Genomic DNA, 17,300 nt, shown 5'->3' with positions numbered 1-17,300 from the left:
TTATTTATATTTTTCTAAACTTTTTCTTTCCCATGTCCAGGCAGACGGCAGAATGTGTGTGAAATATAACCAGAACCTAATCAAAAGGAAAAATCAAGTTGAAATTAATCCTCATCATGGTCAAGTGGATAACACATTTGTCTTGCGTTCACCATGCAAATAGTCTTGGGTTCAATTCCCAAAAGATTGAAATGAAATATATTTACTTTAAATGTTTGTGAACTGCGATATTTCATTTCCGCTGCGATTGGAGTATCAATGACGTGCCCTAAGCACTATTAGGTGTAGATATGGGAATAATTATGAAACAAATTCAGGTACATAATATTTTTTTTAAGTATTCAGAATGAAAAAAATATTAAATTGGTTGAAAAAATAATGATCCGTTAGATGAAAGGACAAATCTAACTAACCCGTAGATAGAGTGAAATTAAAGATTCTTTTGATAAAATGATAAACCGATAAACCTAACTAACCAGTAGAAAAAATGAGATTATAATCCATTTGATAAAATGGCAAATCTAATTAACCAGTAGAAAGAGTGAAATTTCGACTCTTAATGAATGAATCAAAATTAGAACAGTGTTTTGTATATACAGAAGAACTTCATTTATCCGAACTCCAGTCATCCAGATTGCCAAATACCCAGATTTTTATCAGGAAATAAAAGATTTTATGCATAATAACAAATAAAAAAGGGTAAACAAGTTTCTTCACCAAAGCAATTTACTTTGCTGGACATGTTTCAACAAGTTTTTTATGTGATTCCAATTCTCTGTATTATTTCAAAAGCAATAAAAAAAGTTTTCTTAGTGTAAATTTTGCGTTTCCTTTCAAAACATTACCTTAATTTAACGATTGATCCAGTCATCTGGATTTTTGCATATCTGGATAATGTCTGACACTCGTTAATCCGGATGCTTGTAGTTTTACTGTAAATGGATCAATCAACATATCTATCTCCTAAAACTAATGTAAAGAGATAATTTCTAAATTGCAAATGTTTAAATCTGATGACAAACTATAAATAACTACTTCAATTTATCAGGACAAATCATTTTTTAAATATATTGTTTTCTTCCAAATTGATGAAAAAATAAATATGTATTTACTAGTACAGTTGATATGCGCGTATATAGAAGAGTCGAAATGGAAACCGATCACTTCTTGGTAGTATCAAGATTAATATTGTTCCAAGGATGGCAGTCCAAAACCCGTAAGATACAGGCGCCTTCTAGAGTCAAAGTTGAAAACTTCAAAATGATGACATGAAAGATAAATTTGAAGGCGCTGTTAATCGAAGATTGATAGGGGAGTGTGGAGAAAGTATGAACATTGATGATATGTGGGATTGTTTGAAAAAAAGTATGTGTGAATCAGCAACGGAAGTATGCGGTGTGGCAAAAGAAGGACGAAAGAAAGGTGATGCATGGGGGGATGATGAAATAAACAAGCTCATTCAAAAAAAGAAAAAAGCATGGTTAAGCTTGTTAACAGTCAGTCAAACGGATACCAGTAAGTATACTGCATTAAAAAGTGTATATATTGAATGTAAGAAGAGAGTAAAACAAGGTGTGTGTTAAAGAAAGAAATTACTGAACGAAAGTGAGGGAATAAAAATGACAAAAAATTTCCAAGAAAATATTAAAATATTCTGGAAAGCAGTTAAAAATTCCCAAAAAAGTAAGGATAGCGGATGTATGACAGCAGTAATAGGGAACGATGGAAAAATGGTGACGAATGATAGTGGAATTAAAACAAGATGGAAGGAATATTTTGAGGAGGTGTATGAAACACACACAGGAAATATAGCCAGCGTACCACCTTCTCAAGTAAACATAAATGCAGATGACAATGCGAAAGAGATAAGTATGGAAGAAATTAAATATGCTGCTAAGTATATGAAGAATGGGAAAGCGCAAGGTTATGATAACATTGCCACAAAGTTTATAAAGGCGGGTGGAGAAATAATTTTTGTATGGCTACATAAGTTCTTTAACCCTTTGAGCGCCGTTGGAAAGATTTATGGCAGAATATTGATTGAGAGAGTAAGAAAAGTGACTAAAGATAGAGTGTGGGATATACAAAGTGGATTTATGAATGGAAGAGGATGTATGGATCAAATATTTGCTCTGCAAAATATGACAGAAAAGTTTCTGGCCAAACACCAGAAACTTTTCTGCGCATTTGTTGATCTGCAAAAGGCATTTGATAGAGTTGATAGATTGAAATTGTGGAAGGTTTTATCGGAGTATGGAGTGAATGGTAACTTGACAAGGGCTATTGCGTCACTGTATAAGGACAGCACAGCATGTGTGAAGGTGAATGGGTCATTCACATTGTGGTTTAATATTTCTAAAGGAGTCAAACAGGGATGTGTAATGTCACCATAGTTGTTCAACATATACATCGATAACTGTATGAAAGAACTGAAAGATTTAAGAATGGGAGCAAAAATGAGAGGCATAACTGTTAACTGTCTTCTGTATGCGGATGATGCTGTGCTTCTTGCTAGCAGCAAAGAAGACCTGCAATTCTTGGTAACAAAAGTCTACGATGTATGCAAGAAAGGCGATTTGCTTATGAATGTTGATAAATCGAAAGTGATGGTTTTTGAATGGGATGAAAATATAACTAAATGTGAGATCAGTGTGAACAGAGATATTCTAAATCAGGTAGAAGAATTTGTGTACCTTGGAAGTATGTTTACTAGGGATGGAAAGACCTAGAAAGATATTGAAAGGAGGGTGAGTGCGAGTAACAGGGTGAAAGGTGCACTGAAATCTACTTTGGCAAACAAATGTTTATCGCAGGAGGCTAAACTAGCAGTTCACAACGAAGTTCTAGTGCCAACTCTAATGTATGGGAGCGAAGTATGGAATTGGAAAAATGATGATGAAAGTAGGTTAAATGGTGTTGAAATGCGATCCCTCAGGCGAATGTGTGGTTGGTTTAGACATGTAGAGCGAATGGACAGCGAAAGAACGACTAAAAGGATTTACGCTGCGAATGTTGATTGATGCAGAAAACGAGAAAGACCGAGAAGGATATGGCACGATCAAGTCTATCAAATACTTGAAGATGGACATGTCAAAAGTAGGAATAATCGGCGAGCGTGCATGAGAAGATGTATGAATTTAGAGGAAGCGAGGTCTGTGTGCCAAGATAGAGTGATATGGCGTTCTATCCTCTCTGCCTACCCCTACGGGGAAACGGCGTGATGGTTTGTTTGTTTGTTGTTTGTATTTACTAGAGAAAATTATTAGAAGTATTTTTTCGATTTTGTAAAATGTTGCAAAATTAATTTAGGTAGGTATTGTAAATATTTTGAAAATGCCACAAAAACTTTTTAAAACAAAAAACACAATAGTATATTGATACTAATGGAAAGGAACACATTCATTTCTATAAAGTTTATATTTGAAGCACTAACTTTGTGGTTACTCATTATAATAAAATAAATAAAACAACTTAGTTAGTGGTTAAAAACAAAGTGGTTTTATTTATTTTATTATATTCATTTAAATTTTGAATATGTTCATAATCAAACTCAATTGGTATTCATCGAGTTATCCAATGTTTTTCGTACATAGTTTTTTTTTGCAATGAGTAGGTACTAGCAAGATCAATAAATTTTATAGCCGTAATACGTGTTTACTTATCTATGGTAAATCTATAGAATCTACTAAATCCTAGTCTATATTCAGCACCCAATTCTATGGAGTACGAGAATTCAATATGTCGTTGTTCACTTACGGGCGCTGTTTATTAAGTGAACGTCTCTGTTTATTGTGATAAACGTAGAATATAGGTATACAAATAATAGATTTTTGTTCTAAATGGATATTGGGTGGTATCGTTGGAGATTTTCATTTAATGTTCTGCACAGTTAAGGTAGTTTTCCGATTCGGGTGAAGTGATTCCTTTATGAAGTTTTGTTGACGATGTGGATAGTCAATAAGAATAGTTGTTGAAGCATTAAAGTTTAAGTGATGAGTTATGTTAATAAATCAGTTTATTTATTGTGTCTTCGGTTTATTTTTTATGCATAAAAATAATAAAATCTTGTTTACAAGCGCATGCGCTCATGTCAAAACAGACAAAGGTTTTGTGTAGCGAGTCAGCTGTATTATTTCTAGGAATGCCATAGCAGTGTTAAATTGTGATAATTATCGTGCCCAGTGTGGTTTCAGTGTAAAACAATGTTTAATGAATGTGGATATGTTATATTTTTACTATTGGTTCTTCCATGCACCGAAAGTGGTAAGTAAAACTCTTATGTTGTTGTAGAAAATGACAACAGTTTGTCAATATAGTTCTGCTTGCCTGCGACAACCTTAAATTATATCAATCACAATAGAATCCCCAAACATACCCGTGTTATTTTGAACAATTTTATAAACTAACTATATTTTGATATATTTTTTTCTATAACTCAGTGTATTTAGTCAAATGTTTCATTTATCTACATAACAATATTGTTTGAATTACATAGTAAAGCATAAACAATTTTTTGGTGATTTAAAATAATTAAAAAATGTTATTTTTAGTAAAAAGGCCTAGTATTATAAATAAATATGAAATGAGTTTGGTGTGGGAATCTCTTATTGTTTATAGTAAGAAGCAGGAATAATAAAAATTACAAAAAGGAAATATTGGTTTGTTATTTTTGTAGGATGTTTGAGTAATTGTTGCAATTTACCCTAAACATCGAGTTAAATCATGCATTTTTAAACAAAGAAAATTATTTTTATTTAATTGTAATTCTTAGGTATGTATTGAATAATAATATTTTATAGATTAAGAGGCATTTACAGGGCTTATGCCCTGTCATTGGCTGGTTGAAGTAATAGGAAAAATTGATTTTCCAGTCTTGTAAATTTCTATCATAATTTCTAAGGTTAGATCAAAATAAATGTATTTTAAAACAAGTATTACGAATACGAATATTAAAAAGGTTTGAGAAAAGGAAATATTACCGTTCTTATAATTGACTTAAAGCCATTTTCGACGAGTTGTAAATAACCCATTATAAGATAATAAAAATCAAGTTCGAACCTCGGACCTATGATCCACGAGTCCGCAACACTAGCCACGGGACCACAACCCGATTCTAATTATTTTTACCGTCTGATTTAAAAATTTCTCAAAATCATGTTTTTTTATTTCAAAACATTATTTTGATTTCTCAAAAGCAAAAAGGGCCTTTATCAATCTGACGTCATCGTCATACCCCCTATCTGCACCTGATGATGCATAGAACATTGCATTGGTACCTACACCAAAAGCAGCGTATCTCCTGTTATGTGAAGGTAACGTGATCAGTCTCACGCTTCAGTGCCAGTTCAGGGACAATGAAATACTGCGGTGTAAAAACACCTTCTAACTAATATTTTATGTCGATCTTGCCAACTATCTTATAAACAAATATTTATGTCGACCCTCCCATTAATCGAACCCAGGACCTCAAGCATGGCAGCCGAACGCGCCAACCGCTACACTACGATGCGGACTTTTCTCCACTTGATTTCCCTTTTCAAGATTTTTACCTGAGAGTAGCCATCGACTCAAAACACTCGTCTAGAATTCTGGTTCGATTAACACACATAGCTGTATTCTTCATCCGCCCGGACACATATTGTTATGGTACTTATTAATTATTAATTTAAAATATAATAAAGCATATCAATTGTCCACTCAAATACTTTATTATTATTTTCAATTTGAAAATACGGCCTTATTATATATGTACAGTGTATAAGTATATGTTTGCCTATCATGTAAGAGGTCTCGGGTTCGATTCCCGGCATGGTTATTGTAAAGTATTTATTTAAAAAGGTGTTATTTCATACTATAATATTTCATAACCCCTCGACTGGTACCTGAAGCGTAAGACTGATCATCTTACCTTCATATAACAAAAATGATCAAGATACATTGCGAGTGGTGTTCCACCTCAGTGCCCTATGCATAATTAGGAGCGGAAAGGGAATGATGATGTATTAAAATTAGACAGCTTGGAAATCTTAGAAATTATAAAAGTGATTAAGAAAAAAATTATAAACAACTAAATAAACAATATTTCCTTTAGTCCACTCCTGTCTAGTTTTAAAGATCGTATCCATTTTGCTTCACACCTACCATCTTAAAAATAATTTCAAAATGTGGTTGAAACAAAGTTGTTTTATATTTATTTTAATAAATAATCTACTTATTTCATAAACTTAATTGTATATACGAATAAAACTAATCATGTATGTACCCATCTGTTTTGTTTTTCATTTGCAATGCAATCAAAGCATTTTTTATCACAGACGACGGCATATTTCTACGTAGCATCACGTCTGATCATGATGAAAGTCCCTTAGAGAATAAAGGGACGGAAGGCAAATTACCCACGAATTGAAATGCCATTTTACTATATTTAAGCATAGAATTAAGAATAGTCCAGAAACCGCAGACGAGCATCAAATAGAAGGCGACTAAACTAATCATAAATTAGCAGTTTTACGTTTTGACCCATTAGTTTCTTTGTAGACGTCGACATGCCGTGTTGTGCCCTTTTAAAGTGTAGAAATGCTAGGATCTTTAATGCATTACTTAAAAATTGAATTATTTTTTCATCTGTCAGATTGTCGAAGATACAAAATGGAAATTTCGTTAGTGTTGCTAGGGTAGTAATTTTTTTAACCCTACTTTGCCCATTTAACGAGAGAACTAATAAAAATTGGACTTCGGATATATATATATATATATATATATACACTCTGTGTTGTACATTTGACCGACATTATCTTCAAATGACTAGACAATATTAAATTTCTAATGTAACCCTAACGGGTTTTTTAAAATTGTAAATAAATAAATAAAAACATCAAATATTATTTAACATGATATAAAAATATTTGTTTTATGTAAAATAAAATATATTTTATTTTATTTTATTTATTTCGAATACAAACAGATGTACAGGTTAAATGAATATTTAAAAAATATATATATAAAATGTATACGTAGTAGAGCCTGCCATCCAATTATATGTATTCACTAAATAATACTGTAATAAAGCGACGACGGCTTGAAGTTTAAACTATATAAATAATAAATATACTACTTATATATTAAAATAAGATAAATATGGACAAAACAAGGAGATAGTGGAAAGGAAAAGAAGGAAATTGATAAGGAGTGGTAAAGGATGATTGAAGGAAAGTGAGAGTGGAAAATTGCATTTGATTTAATGATTAAACGAATTATGAATGAAGAGCATGAATCAAGCCTATTAATTCTCTTCTGTACATATTGTATGGAGTGTTAAATATATCAAGACTATTATTTTTTTGTTAAATGTTTCACATATACGAGGGATTGTAGAATGTTTCCGATGATTAGTTTTAAATTTACGAATATAGAAAATATCAGAGAGTCTAGTTGGCCTGGAGGGGACACGGTAAGCAAGTAGATTAATGAGTTCCGGGGAATCGAATTTATTATTGACAATTTTATAAAGCAGGATCTGATCAAACATATCTCTTCTGTGTGCTAATGAAACAAGGTTATAAAATTTTAATGAAGCTTAATAATTATATTTTAAGTTTAAAGTTCATTAATTCAATTACTCTTATTAAATGACCCTTGACTTATCTACTCTGTTGTGTCAATCAATATTTCCGCGTTCACAATACAATTTTAGAGAAATTAATAGATTGATTTTTTTTTAACCTTACATTTGTGTTATGATTTTTTTTTTCCATCGTGCAACATTACGCGGTGACATCACGAATGCGCGCGGCGAAAGTAAGGCATAGTGGGGGATTTTTTGGACACAGTCCGATTCATTCAAATATGATTCTACGCTCCTTCTGGACTATTCTTAATTCTATTTATTTAAGTATACTTCATCGTTATTAGTTGACAAGTAAAATATTTTTAGTTGGCATTAGCCATTGTCGTTGAAAGACGTCATTGGCATCAGATATTTAAATTTACTTTAGTTAATGTAATATTGATTGCGGAACATGTTTGTTGTACTAATTCAATTAACCTCGTTTACAAAATATTACAGTATGTATGGATCTGAAGACTTCCCTATAAAGCAGTATCCTCGATACACACTATTATTATGCATAAAGCAACTTACCACAGGTTTTAAGTACTTACTATCAATCCAACCCCTCAAGTTGTGTATTCTGACGTAATACACTAAGTTTAACTAAGCTGTTATCGATAACCAATTACGCTTTGTAAAGCCAGCAGTCAGTCAAGATTATAATATATAATATTATGGCATCATGACTATATTGACCATAGCTTCAAACTGACATAGACGTGACTACATGTGCTTGTTTTCATTTGTTTTTTTTCAACAATATTGATTTTAAATTCAAGCGTTCGGTAGGTAGGTACTTAGTATATGATTTAAAATTATATTTATAATATTATATCGAGGCTATACTGACAGAATGCATTAAGTCAACAGTCTTTAAATAATTAAAATATTTTTTAATATAGGTGCAAGATGTTGATTTCAAATTGCCTAGAATAAAGATTAATCTTTCAAAGCTTAACAAAAAGAAAATTGTGGGAGAAATAATGCGTTGAAAGAATTAAAAAAGCTTTAAGTGCGATTATCTCGGAACTTGTTTTAATGACTTAATGCATTCTGTAAGTAAAGGATCGATATTAACCCTTAACTAGAATGTAGGAGTCAAAACGCCCCCAAACTATGAGATGTCGGTCTTATATTTTTGTTTTATTTACTATATATTTTTAATATGTTTACGGACTAAGTCCATTTTTAACATATTATAACGAAAACAATCATATTATACAGTAACATAAAAGAAGAAACGAAACAAAATAAAAAGCAATGACAAATCAATGTATTGGACAAATATTATGCTATCCAGGGCCGCGATCATAATGGGAAGTTAAGGACGTCATACCTGCACTACTACGGTATATTTAATAATATTATTTATTATTAATTGATAATTCTTCCAAACGATTACGAAGATACACTACCGACCCCCCCTTTAAGTTCTTAGTACATCGATATATACCAAGGAAACGCGTACGCCACGGTACACATATCTACGCACTAAAGTGACATACCTTTATTATGACGTCATAGTTGAAGATACAGTCTCCCGAGCAATTACGAAGATACACTACCAACGCTCTTTCTCCTTGAGGTAGGTATATCGGTATGTACCGACGGGTCAAGTACCCCACGGTTCACATATCTACTCATTAAAATAAAAACTTTGTTGCACCGAACAGTTTATGCTTTAATTACAATTTATTTAATTTTTTAATCGTTGTGTAGAGCCCAGTTTTTTAAAAATCAAAAACCTGTTTAAAAGACGGGAGAGAAATAAGTTAATTTTAAAGTCGAATTAAATTCTGACATCAATAAATTTGATCAATTATCAATCAATCAATTTTTATCTGATAAATTTAGTTATTATATTTTTTCCTTTTTTTTACTATCTTCCAGAAGGTATGTATTGAGATGTCAAAAAAGCCGGCTTTGTAATACCTCTACAGATAATTACTGATGAAAGCTAAATATACCACCTTGGTAATTGTCAAAATTCATGCAAAAATCATGTTCAAGCGAGCATATTTTGCTTTTATTGGGATTTATTTGAGTTCATTATCGCTTTGAAATGGTCACTTTTTATCATTAAACCCTATTAAAAATATTAATGAGAACCGTTTTCAAATTTAATTAAGTAAGGAACGCGGAGTAAATTTTCGGCATCATTATTGGTTGAAATTTATCATATGAAGTCGAAATGACAAGTCGGTTGAGCATACCGAGGTAGATGGAGATGTTACAGAAGTTAAGTTTGGCGTCTCGTTATGCACCACCTATTAAGATAGCCTTTGTAATTGCCCCCAGGTTGATTATAGATATAAGGAATTACCAGTTTATATTGATACGTCAAACGGGCTGGATGCATTGCGATTTTTCTGTTATAATAATTTTTATGGTCATTTTTGACCCATTCATTGTATCCACACAAGTATCTGGGCCATTTTGACCCAAGTACGTTGGTTTTTTTTCTGTGATTTTGTATGGTAAAAACAGACTGATCAAAATGAGCAATTTCTTTAGTGGCTTGCTAAATTAAATAAGTAGTAATGATTAATATAATGACGATAAATCTAAACATTCACGTTTGTAATATTCATTCAAAAACATTGACAAAATTACATCAATATGCCTAAATCGATGATTGTCGGTTTTTTGCGAAATTCGTAGTTTGTAGTTACATTCATGGGTATCTTCGTTATTGTATATTGTACACTGCTTATACCGATACAATTTATTTTGTGCAATTATTATCAATAATCAGATATGCCTTCGCACATAAGAAAAAAGGATATTGAATAAAAAAGTAATAGAATAATTAAGTGCAGAGAAAACATTAATATTTTAAAAAAACTTTCTATACAAAGGTTCAAACCAAAACTACCTATTAGTAGAGTTATTTTCAGCATCATCTTAAATAAACAATTTGTTGAAAGAAAATAATACAAAGTCTGCGTTGTCTGGCGTAGCACATTGAAATGACAGGTTTATTTATTAAATCAATTTAATAAACTCAAAGGTGTATAACTATCAATCTCAAAATAATAACTAATAACCACGGATTAAAAAAATTTTAGCTTTTCAGTTTTTTTGGCATCAACACTCGAGTTTTTTTAGTTAATGCAAACATAATAAGCAGTCTAGGTAAAACAATGCATTGTTTTCTACAATTACCGACTGCAAAGATTTTACGATTAGTTGACAAATTTATGCCAAGGTAGAGAAGGTGTCAATAGCTGTAATACATTCTATACTTCTAACTTCAACCACTTTATGCACTGTACGTAGGTATTTCTTTTTCAGTTAAAATTCTCATTCCTTGAACAAATTCAATTTTCAAATTCTATCAACTTTGCCATATAAATAGGCGCTTTGAGATTTTACGTGTTGGCATTCTGAAAAGGTTGGCTCGAAAGCTTGTCTAATAGTCGATGTTCTTTTTTGAGGTATAATGCAATTGTAATTACCATACATGGCTTAATGTGCAAAATTCCTGCGTCCTTAAGAGTTATTTTTACAGGAGAGCGATAGAACTGAATTATTTTAAAACTATGTATAGTCGTCGCAGATAAGAACGCCTACGCTCGCAAAATTTTTACACCGCGGTCACTATGTGAGCGTAGGCATTCTTATTTGACGACGACTTTACTTATACTTAATAGATAATTCGTATTAAAAACAAAGGATGTTTATTATTTGTAAGTCCCGACTAGCACGGAATTTTCTAGCAAGTCGGGACATTAAAATTAATATGCGTGCAATAATGGAATTGAATAATAAAAATAATAAATTCACAATTTATGATATAAGGTGGGACGTTTTCGAATCGTGAGATCTTATGTGAAAAAAATAACAGAATTAGTTAACCCGTATGATGGCGAAACTTTTTTAATAACCTGATAAACGTTGTCATTTTGTTTCATTGTTGTGATTTTATTAAAAATAAAACATTTTATCTTTAATAAAAAGCAAAAAGGTAAAGTAGTAACTTCACTCGATTACAACATCATTATAAACTAATCATAAAACGGAATACTTGAAGGCTTCAATTTCCGTCCAAATTGTGCTAAATCGACGGCGCTGGCGAACCAACCTATCGTTCGCCGTACTGCGGACGGAACATTTGTGCGACTGAAGAACACGCGAGGCTGGGCGCAGTGTGCAACAATGGTGATGTTCCGATCCGGGCGGATTCACGTGCTAAGCAAGTAGGCCATCTAGCCATAACTGCCATTCTGGCTTCTATCTCTAGCTTCGGCGTCTTCTGGCCTTCCGTAATGCTGCCTCGCTTCATCTTCAAATATACACATTTGGGACTGTAAACAATAAGGGAATTGAATGGCAGCGACCAAAAATACCAAGATGGATGGAAAAGTATTTTTCTTTGTTTACCCTCAGTCGCAACTCGGAAGGCAAGTGGTAAAGGGGACCATCTGTAATTTTCAAAAATGTTCAAGACTTTGATTCAATCTACAAACTAAAATGTTTATTAAAACTGTTGATAACTAAAAAATCGAAAAAGTTATATATGGTCCCTAATTTCACCTGACTGCCGAACTATAATGGTGAAGTAGAACACTGTATTGGTACAAAAATTGCATGGTGTAGTGACTTTGTATTATTCATGCAAGATTTCAGTATTTTGCTTATTTGTTTATATCTTGCCGGGAATCGAACACGGTATTATTATTACCTTATGCATGACGGTCAAACGTACTGACCATATTACTTGGAGTTCATGTAATAACATTTAGAGAAAATAAGATAAATGGCCGAATGAAGTTACGTACATACTACATACATACACATAACATTATGTTTGTTACCCGTAAAGTGGGTAATTGAAAATTAAACAATTTTTACAATTGAATTGGGTTGAAGGTACTTACACTATTTACCTATCTTTACAACGTATACAATATACATACATACAATGCGAGGAATTCGCTGTTTTATTTATTTTGTGTTTAATTGACTGAATCATCATACACTATGATTAATAAGTAGGTACTAAAGTTTTGACGGTGTTCCAAGGAAAACGTAGAAAGTTTCAATCATAAAAATGAATATTACAAACAGACCGAGACGAGGAAGTGAGCCATGTTTATAATATCTTATCAGCCTTAATATAATAACTTAAATAAAAAGCTATTGTAATTAGTTAATTTATTAGGCTTTTAAAAATAAACGTAATACCCGAGTTAGTATCTTCGTGTTATGAGGAATTTCATAATATTTAGCTGAACCAATGACCTGGATATTTATATGATTCATAATTCATAAAACGCACCTACTTTTTCCAGTGTTTTTCACGTTTTGAGTAAACAAAGAACTTGATTTATTGTTATTATTTATACGAGTATTTTATATTGAAAACTTTTACAACACAATAATTGCTAATATTTATAGTTTACTGGTTTATTAAATCAAAATGATCGATTCTAGACCCCGATAATGAATGGTTGTAGTACTCGTGTACTCAAGTAGAATGTCGATTTATCGAATGAGGAAATTCAGTGGTTTTTTTATTTGTTAAAAGGCCATAAAACTAAGCCATTTTTTTTTTACAATTTTCATAGATCGTATTATCAGCGCTATGATTTTTTAAAGTTTTGTGTTTCTGAAATAACTCAGCGTGTGATGTCAGAGGTTCTCTTCCGCTTATTCTCGATCAGTTCTGCCATTGGCCCATTGACGGCAAGCAAACCGGAAATCTTCCATAACTCTCTTATTATTGGTTAATTCACATAAACCAGTGAAAGTATTTCGTTTTTATCAAAATATTTTTTATTATTTTTTCGTACATTTTTAGGAAACTTTCTCGTACAATTTAATGCTCCAATTTTTACCGCGCGCAAGAAAACATTTATTCTATCTGATTTCCCGTAGGGCTGAAGTTCATCATCGATTTGTAAGAAATTTCTTATATTTGGACTACCTAGATTATTTAAAACGTTAAGTACTTACACAAAATACGGACATTTAGTATACCTACAAGAATGAGCGATTAATAAAAAAATTAAAAATCCTTCGTAAATCGGGCCGTTGTCAAATGACTTTCCCTCGAATCGCAATTAAACTTAAACCATGCATTGATTGATTAGAATAATGTTTATTTTTTAGGACTTCGTATTAAATTATGAGCTTTTAAGTTAAAGTTAAACACAATTTTTTTTTGGCACTAGTTTTGTCGTAGGACCTATTAAAACCAATTAATTGGCACTTAACTCACCCCTAGTCTTACTTAAATTCATGTGTTTTTATCGTAATTCAACGGGTACCCCCATTTTGAAATCATATTCGTATTATTATGCCGTTACAAATCAGAACAATTACCACGAAATAAGATAATAAAAATGTGGACTTGATATTTGTGTTTGATTTCAGCAGTGCATAATTTAAATCGGGATCTATTTCACACGCAGAACTTTACCTCTAAAATTTACGAGTATTTTTCCTTTTACAAGTACATATTGTTGCTTAACAAACATGTTCTAAAATTATAGTAATATCTTGATGGGTATTGTTGATTCGCTTTAATTAAGGAGTTTTATTTTGATTCAATGCTCATTTGAAACAATGCGTAAGTAATTGAACATTTGCGTTTGACAGTCATGTGCAGCAAGTGTATATTATGACACGATACGAACATTTTGTGTATCTCCCATGCATATTCATGTTCCAGTAACTGGCTGTCACTAGCATTACTCCGTCAGTTATTTTAACTCAGATCAACTATTGGCTACTTAATTTTTCATCAATTTTATTTTCAAAAATCGCATTTTTAGTAAAACAATAATAACCTCGGAGTAATAATTCACTAGAGAAGTCCTACAGCTCTATTGCATAGAACAAAAACGTTCTAAATTTTGGTTTGGTAAAATAACAAACGTGTAACGGACGGTTTTGGTTTGCGCTTTCAATTCTCGACACGAGTACCAACGGCTCGTTCTATTGCTGTAATGTGTAACTAACTTCGTAGTTAATAATCATAGAATGTTTTTTTTTCTCTATGGGCGACTCTAGCCAGTGGCGTGTCATTACTCTGAGATAATAACTAATAATTTATATTCAAATTTGTTGCAACAGAACATTTTAGAGAAGGGAGTCTAGGCATTTACAGGGTTTATGACTTATCATTGGCTGGTTTAAGTGGCCACTTTACACACTGTGTAACATTTACCATTCTGCCTATGTTTGAATATCCACATTTTCTCAACTCTTCCATCTGTTGACTTTTGTGAAGTAAGAGAGCTGAAAGGTTTCAGTAAAAATATGCATTTAAAGCGGGTTGTGGTCCCGTGGTAGTGTTGTGGACTCGAGGACCGAATGCCGGGAATTTCAAATCCCCCTCCACCACACTCGATTTACATTTTTCCAGCGCAAGTTAGGGTCAAAGCACCAATGAATGACCGTTTAAGGTTCAGCTTGTAGTGAAATCCACATTAAAGGTATAAATTTCATTATTTAAGCGTACAAAATAAAATAAAACAATAAAAACACATTAATTTTTACTTAAGTACTTTTAATTTTTTATTGAAATACGAGTATTACAATTATGAATGACCACTACTACTCCAGTAAAAATAATACTCAGATTTAGTTACATCATAACATTATAAAACACACTAACACATTAGAATATGGATATATTCAAAGAATTACATAAGAAATAGCAATAAATAAAACACTTCCCACACCCCTCCTTATAAAAACACTATCAATCTCAGAACAATAACGGGAAGACGCACTATTACCTTTTGACAACTCACAGTAAACTCACAGATTTGTTTCTTGCCAAAAGATATGTCCACCTTCTGCTTTTGTCATAGTTTCTAGTGTTAATAGTTTTTTGACTGGACACATGTAGCAATTCTTATTATATTGTGTTTTATTAACCAATGGTCATTTACTGGGGGGTGGTCATTTACTGGTGTTTTGACCCTATTTACTTTTAAAAAATGGTATAGTTAAATTAAATATTAGAATAAATAATAGGAACTCAAGTTTTTCTGTACATGCACAATTCAGTATAAATAATTTTGCTTATATATATAGATAAATACAAGAATAAGAAGTAGGTACGCTATGTTGAGCATTAGTATCAGTATTAGTTCAATAGTATCGTGTCTCGTTACTTGCGAAGATTGATGCTGCGCTGTTACTCTCTTTAAATTGGCTCCGTATTTCGTATAAAGTCCCTTGCGCAATAAGTGCACTAGATGCCCTACCCCCTCCATGGTGTGCTTACTCGGGAGGGGGGGCGGTCAAGGGGAAGCGGGCTGAGGAAATGTAATTACAGGTAAACACTATTCAAACTATGTAACAGCGTGCAAACGGGGCGACGGAATGATAGTATTGAGACTTGACTGCACAGTGCACAGCTCAAAGTGGGAGTAGGAGCTATTGCTGACCGGGAGCGAGCGTAATGTATCCGTAATATATGATGCAAGGAAACATTAAAGGCGTATAATCGAATAAAAAAAAACATATTACAACAGAGATGAAGAACATTTTAGAGAAGGTAATATAGAAGTCTAGGCATCTACAGGGCTTATGACCTGTCATTGGCTGGTTTAAGTGGCTACTTTACACACTGTGTAACATTCACCATTTTGCCCTTATTTAAACATCTATATTCCTTCAATTCTTTCATTTGTTGATGTTTGTGAAGTTAAAGAGCTGAAACCTTTATTTATGCGTGTGAGATTCATCGAATTGAATTATTTCACCTGGTCCATGAAGTCATTTCATTAAATCCACCTGGTCCATGAAGATGTATAGAAATGGAAAAAATATAAAATTTTCAGGCTTTGCCTAGTGTGTAGGTTAAATAATTCAATTAGATGAATATATGTCATCAATTGAGGGCATATATAGTCCTTAAAAAAAATAGTTTGAAGGGTAAGTTCTAGGCTTTTTAAATATAATTTTAGCGATAGTTTTTAGGGCAATCAAAAGTGGACGTAAATTTGTCTTGTAAGCTCCTCCCCATCCAATGATTCAATACTGCAGAATAGACTGTATGATTGCATAGTAAACAGTTTTTTTTTAACATTTTGACTAAGCATATTAAATACAATAATACATCAATATTATACATACATACATATATATTAAAGAGAAGAGAAAGAAGAAGAAACTGTTAACAATTTTCATACAGATTTTTTTTCACATTTGCAATTCACACTTTGTCGCCCAACTAGACAATAGTCTGTTATAAGCCTAACAGATTGTGAATTGGTTTGCAATAGAACAAAGCTATAATAAAGGTATACAAAAGAAAAATTAGACTAAGCATCGATGAGAAATAAGAAATACATTTTGTTTTGGATTCACTGCATAGCCTGGAGTGTGTCACAATTTTTTTTGTTGTCATGTGCAGCAATCCACTAAGTTATACCGACTTTTAACGTATTCAAGCTGTTTGTGGTTTTCAAGGAACTGTTCAACTGACTACACAGTCTCGGTGCAATAACACGGGCGTATCATACACCTTAATCTCACATCCTTGACGAAGAGAACTTATTCATAAAATGCTTACGTAGTTCATAAAATAAAACATTTAGGTAATCTACTAAAAAACCTAGGATTTGTATTATGTTTACCTGTTAATAAGTGTACGTTGAGTATAGATATATGCATAAGATTTTTAACTCAGCAATACATTATACGCAATTACAAAATTCATTTAATCGAG

The 17,300-nt window shown here is 32.2% G+C and overlaps 1 protein-coding gene across 1 annotated transcript in view; it reads left to right on the top strand.

Annotated features, from left to right (window-relative positions):
• Nucleotides 1–3,693: 3,693 nt before the first annotated feature.
• Nucleotides 3,694–17,300, top strand: part of LOC148272650 (disintegrin and metalloproteinase domain-containing protein 10-like) — a gene marked incomplete at its 3' end in the record, with an annotated part of 172,123 nt that continues 158,516 nt past the window's right edge. The window contains exon 1 of the mRNA XM_088239754.1: nucleotides 3,694–4,263. Within this exon, the coding sequence (XP_088095880.1) occupies nucleotides 4,203–4,263 (61 nt within the window). The remainder of the gene's footprint in view (nucleotides 4,264–17,300) is intronic.

The sequence above is a fragment of the Micrasema longulum genome, unplaced genomic scaffold (genome assembly GCF_059751315.1).
Source record: "Micrasema longulum isolate JH-2025_06_02 unplaced genomic scaffold, ASM5975131v1 h1tg002259l, whole genome shotgun sequence".
NCBI classification, from domain to species: domain Eukaryota; kingdom Metazoa; phylum Arthropoda; class Insecta; order Trichoptera; family Brachycentridae; genus Micrasema; species Micrasema longulum.
This window is presented reverse-complemented; position numbering and strand designations above follow the sequence as displayed.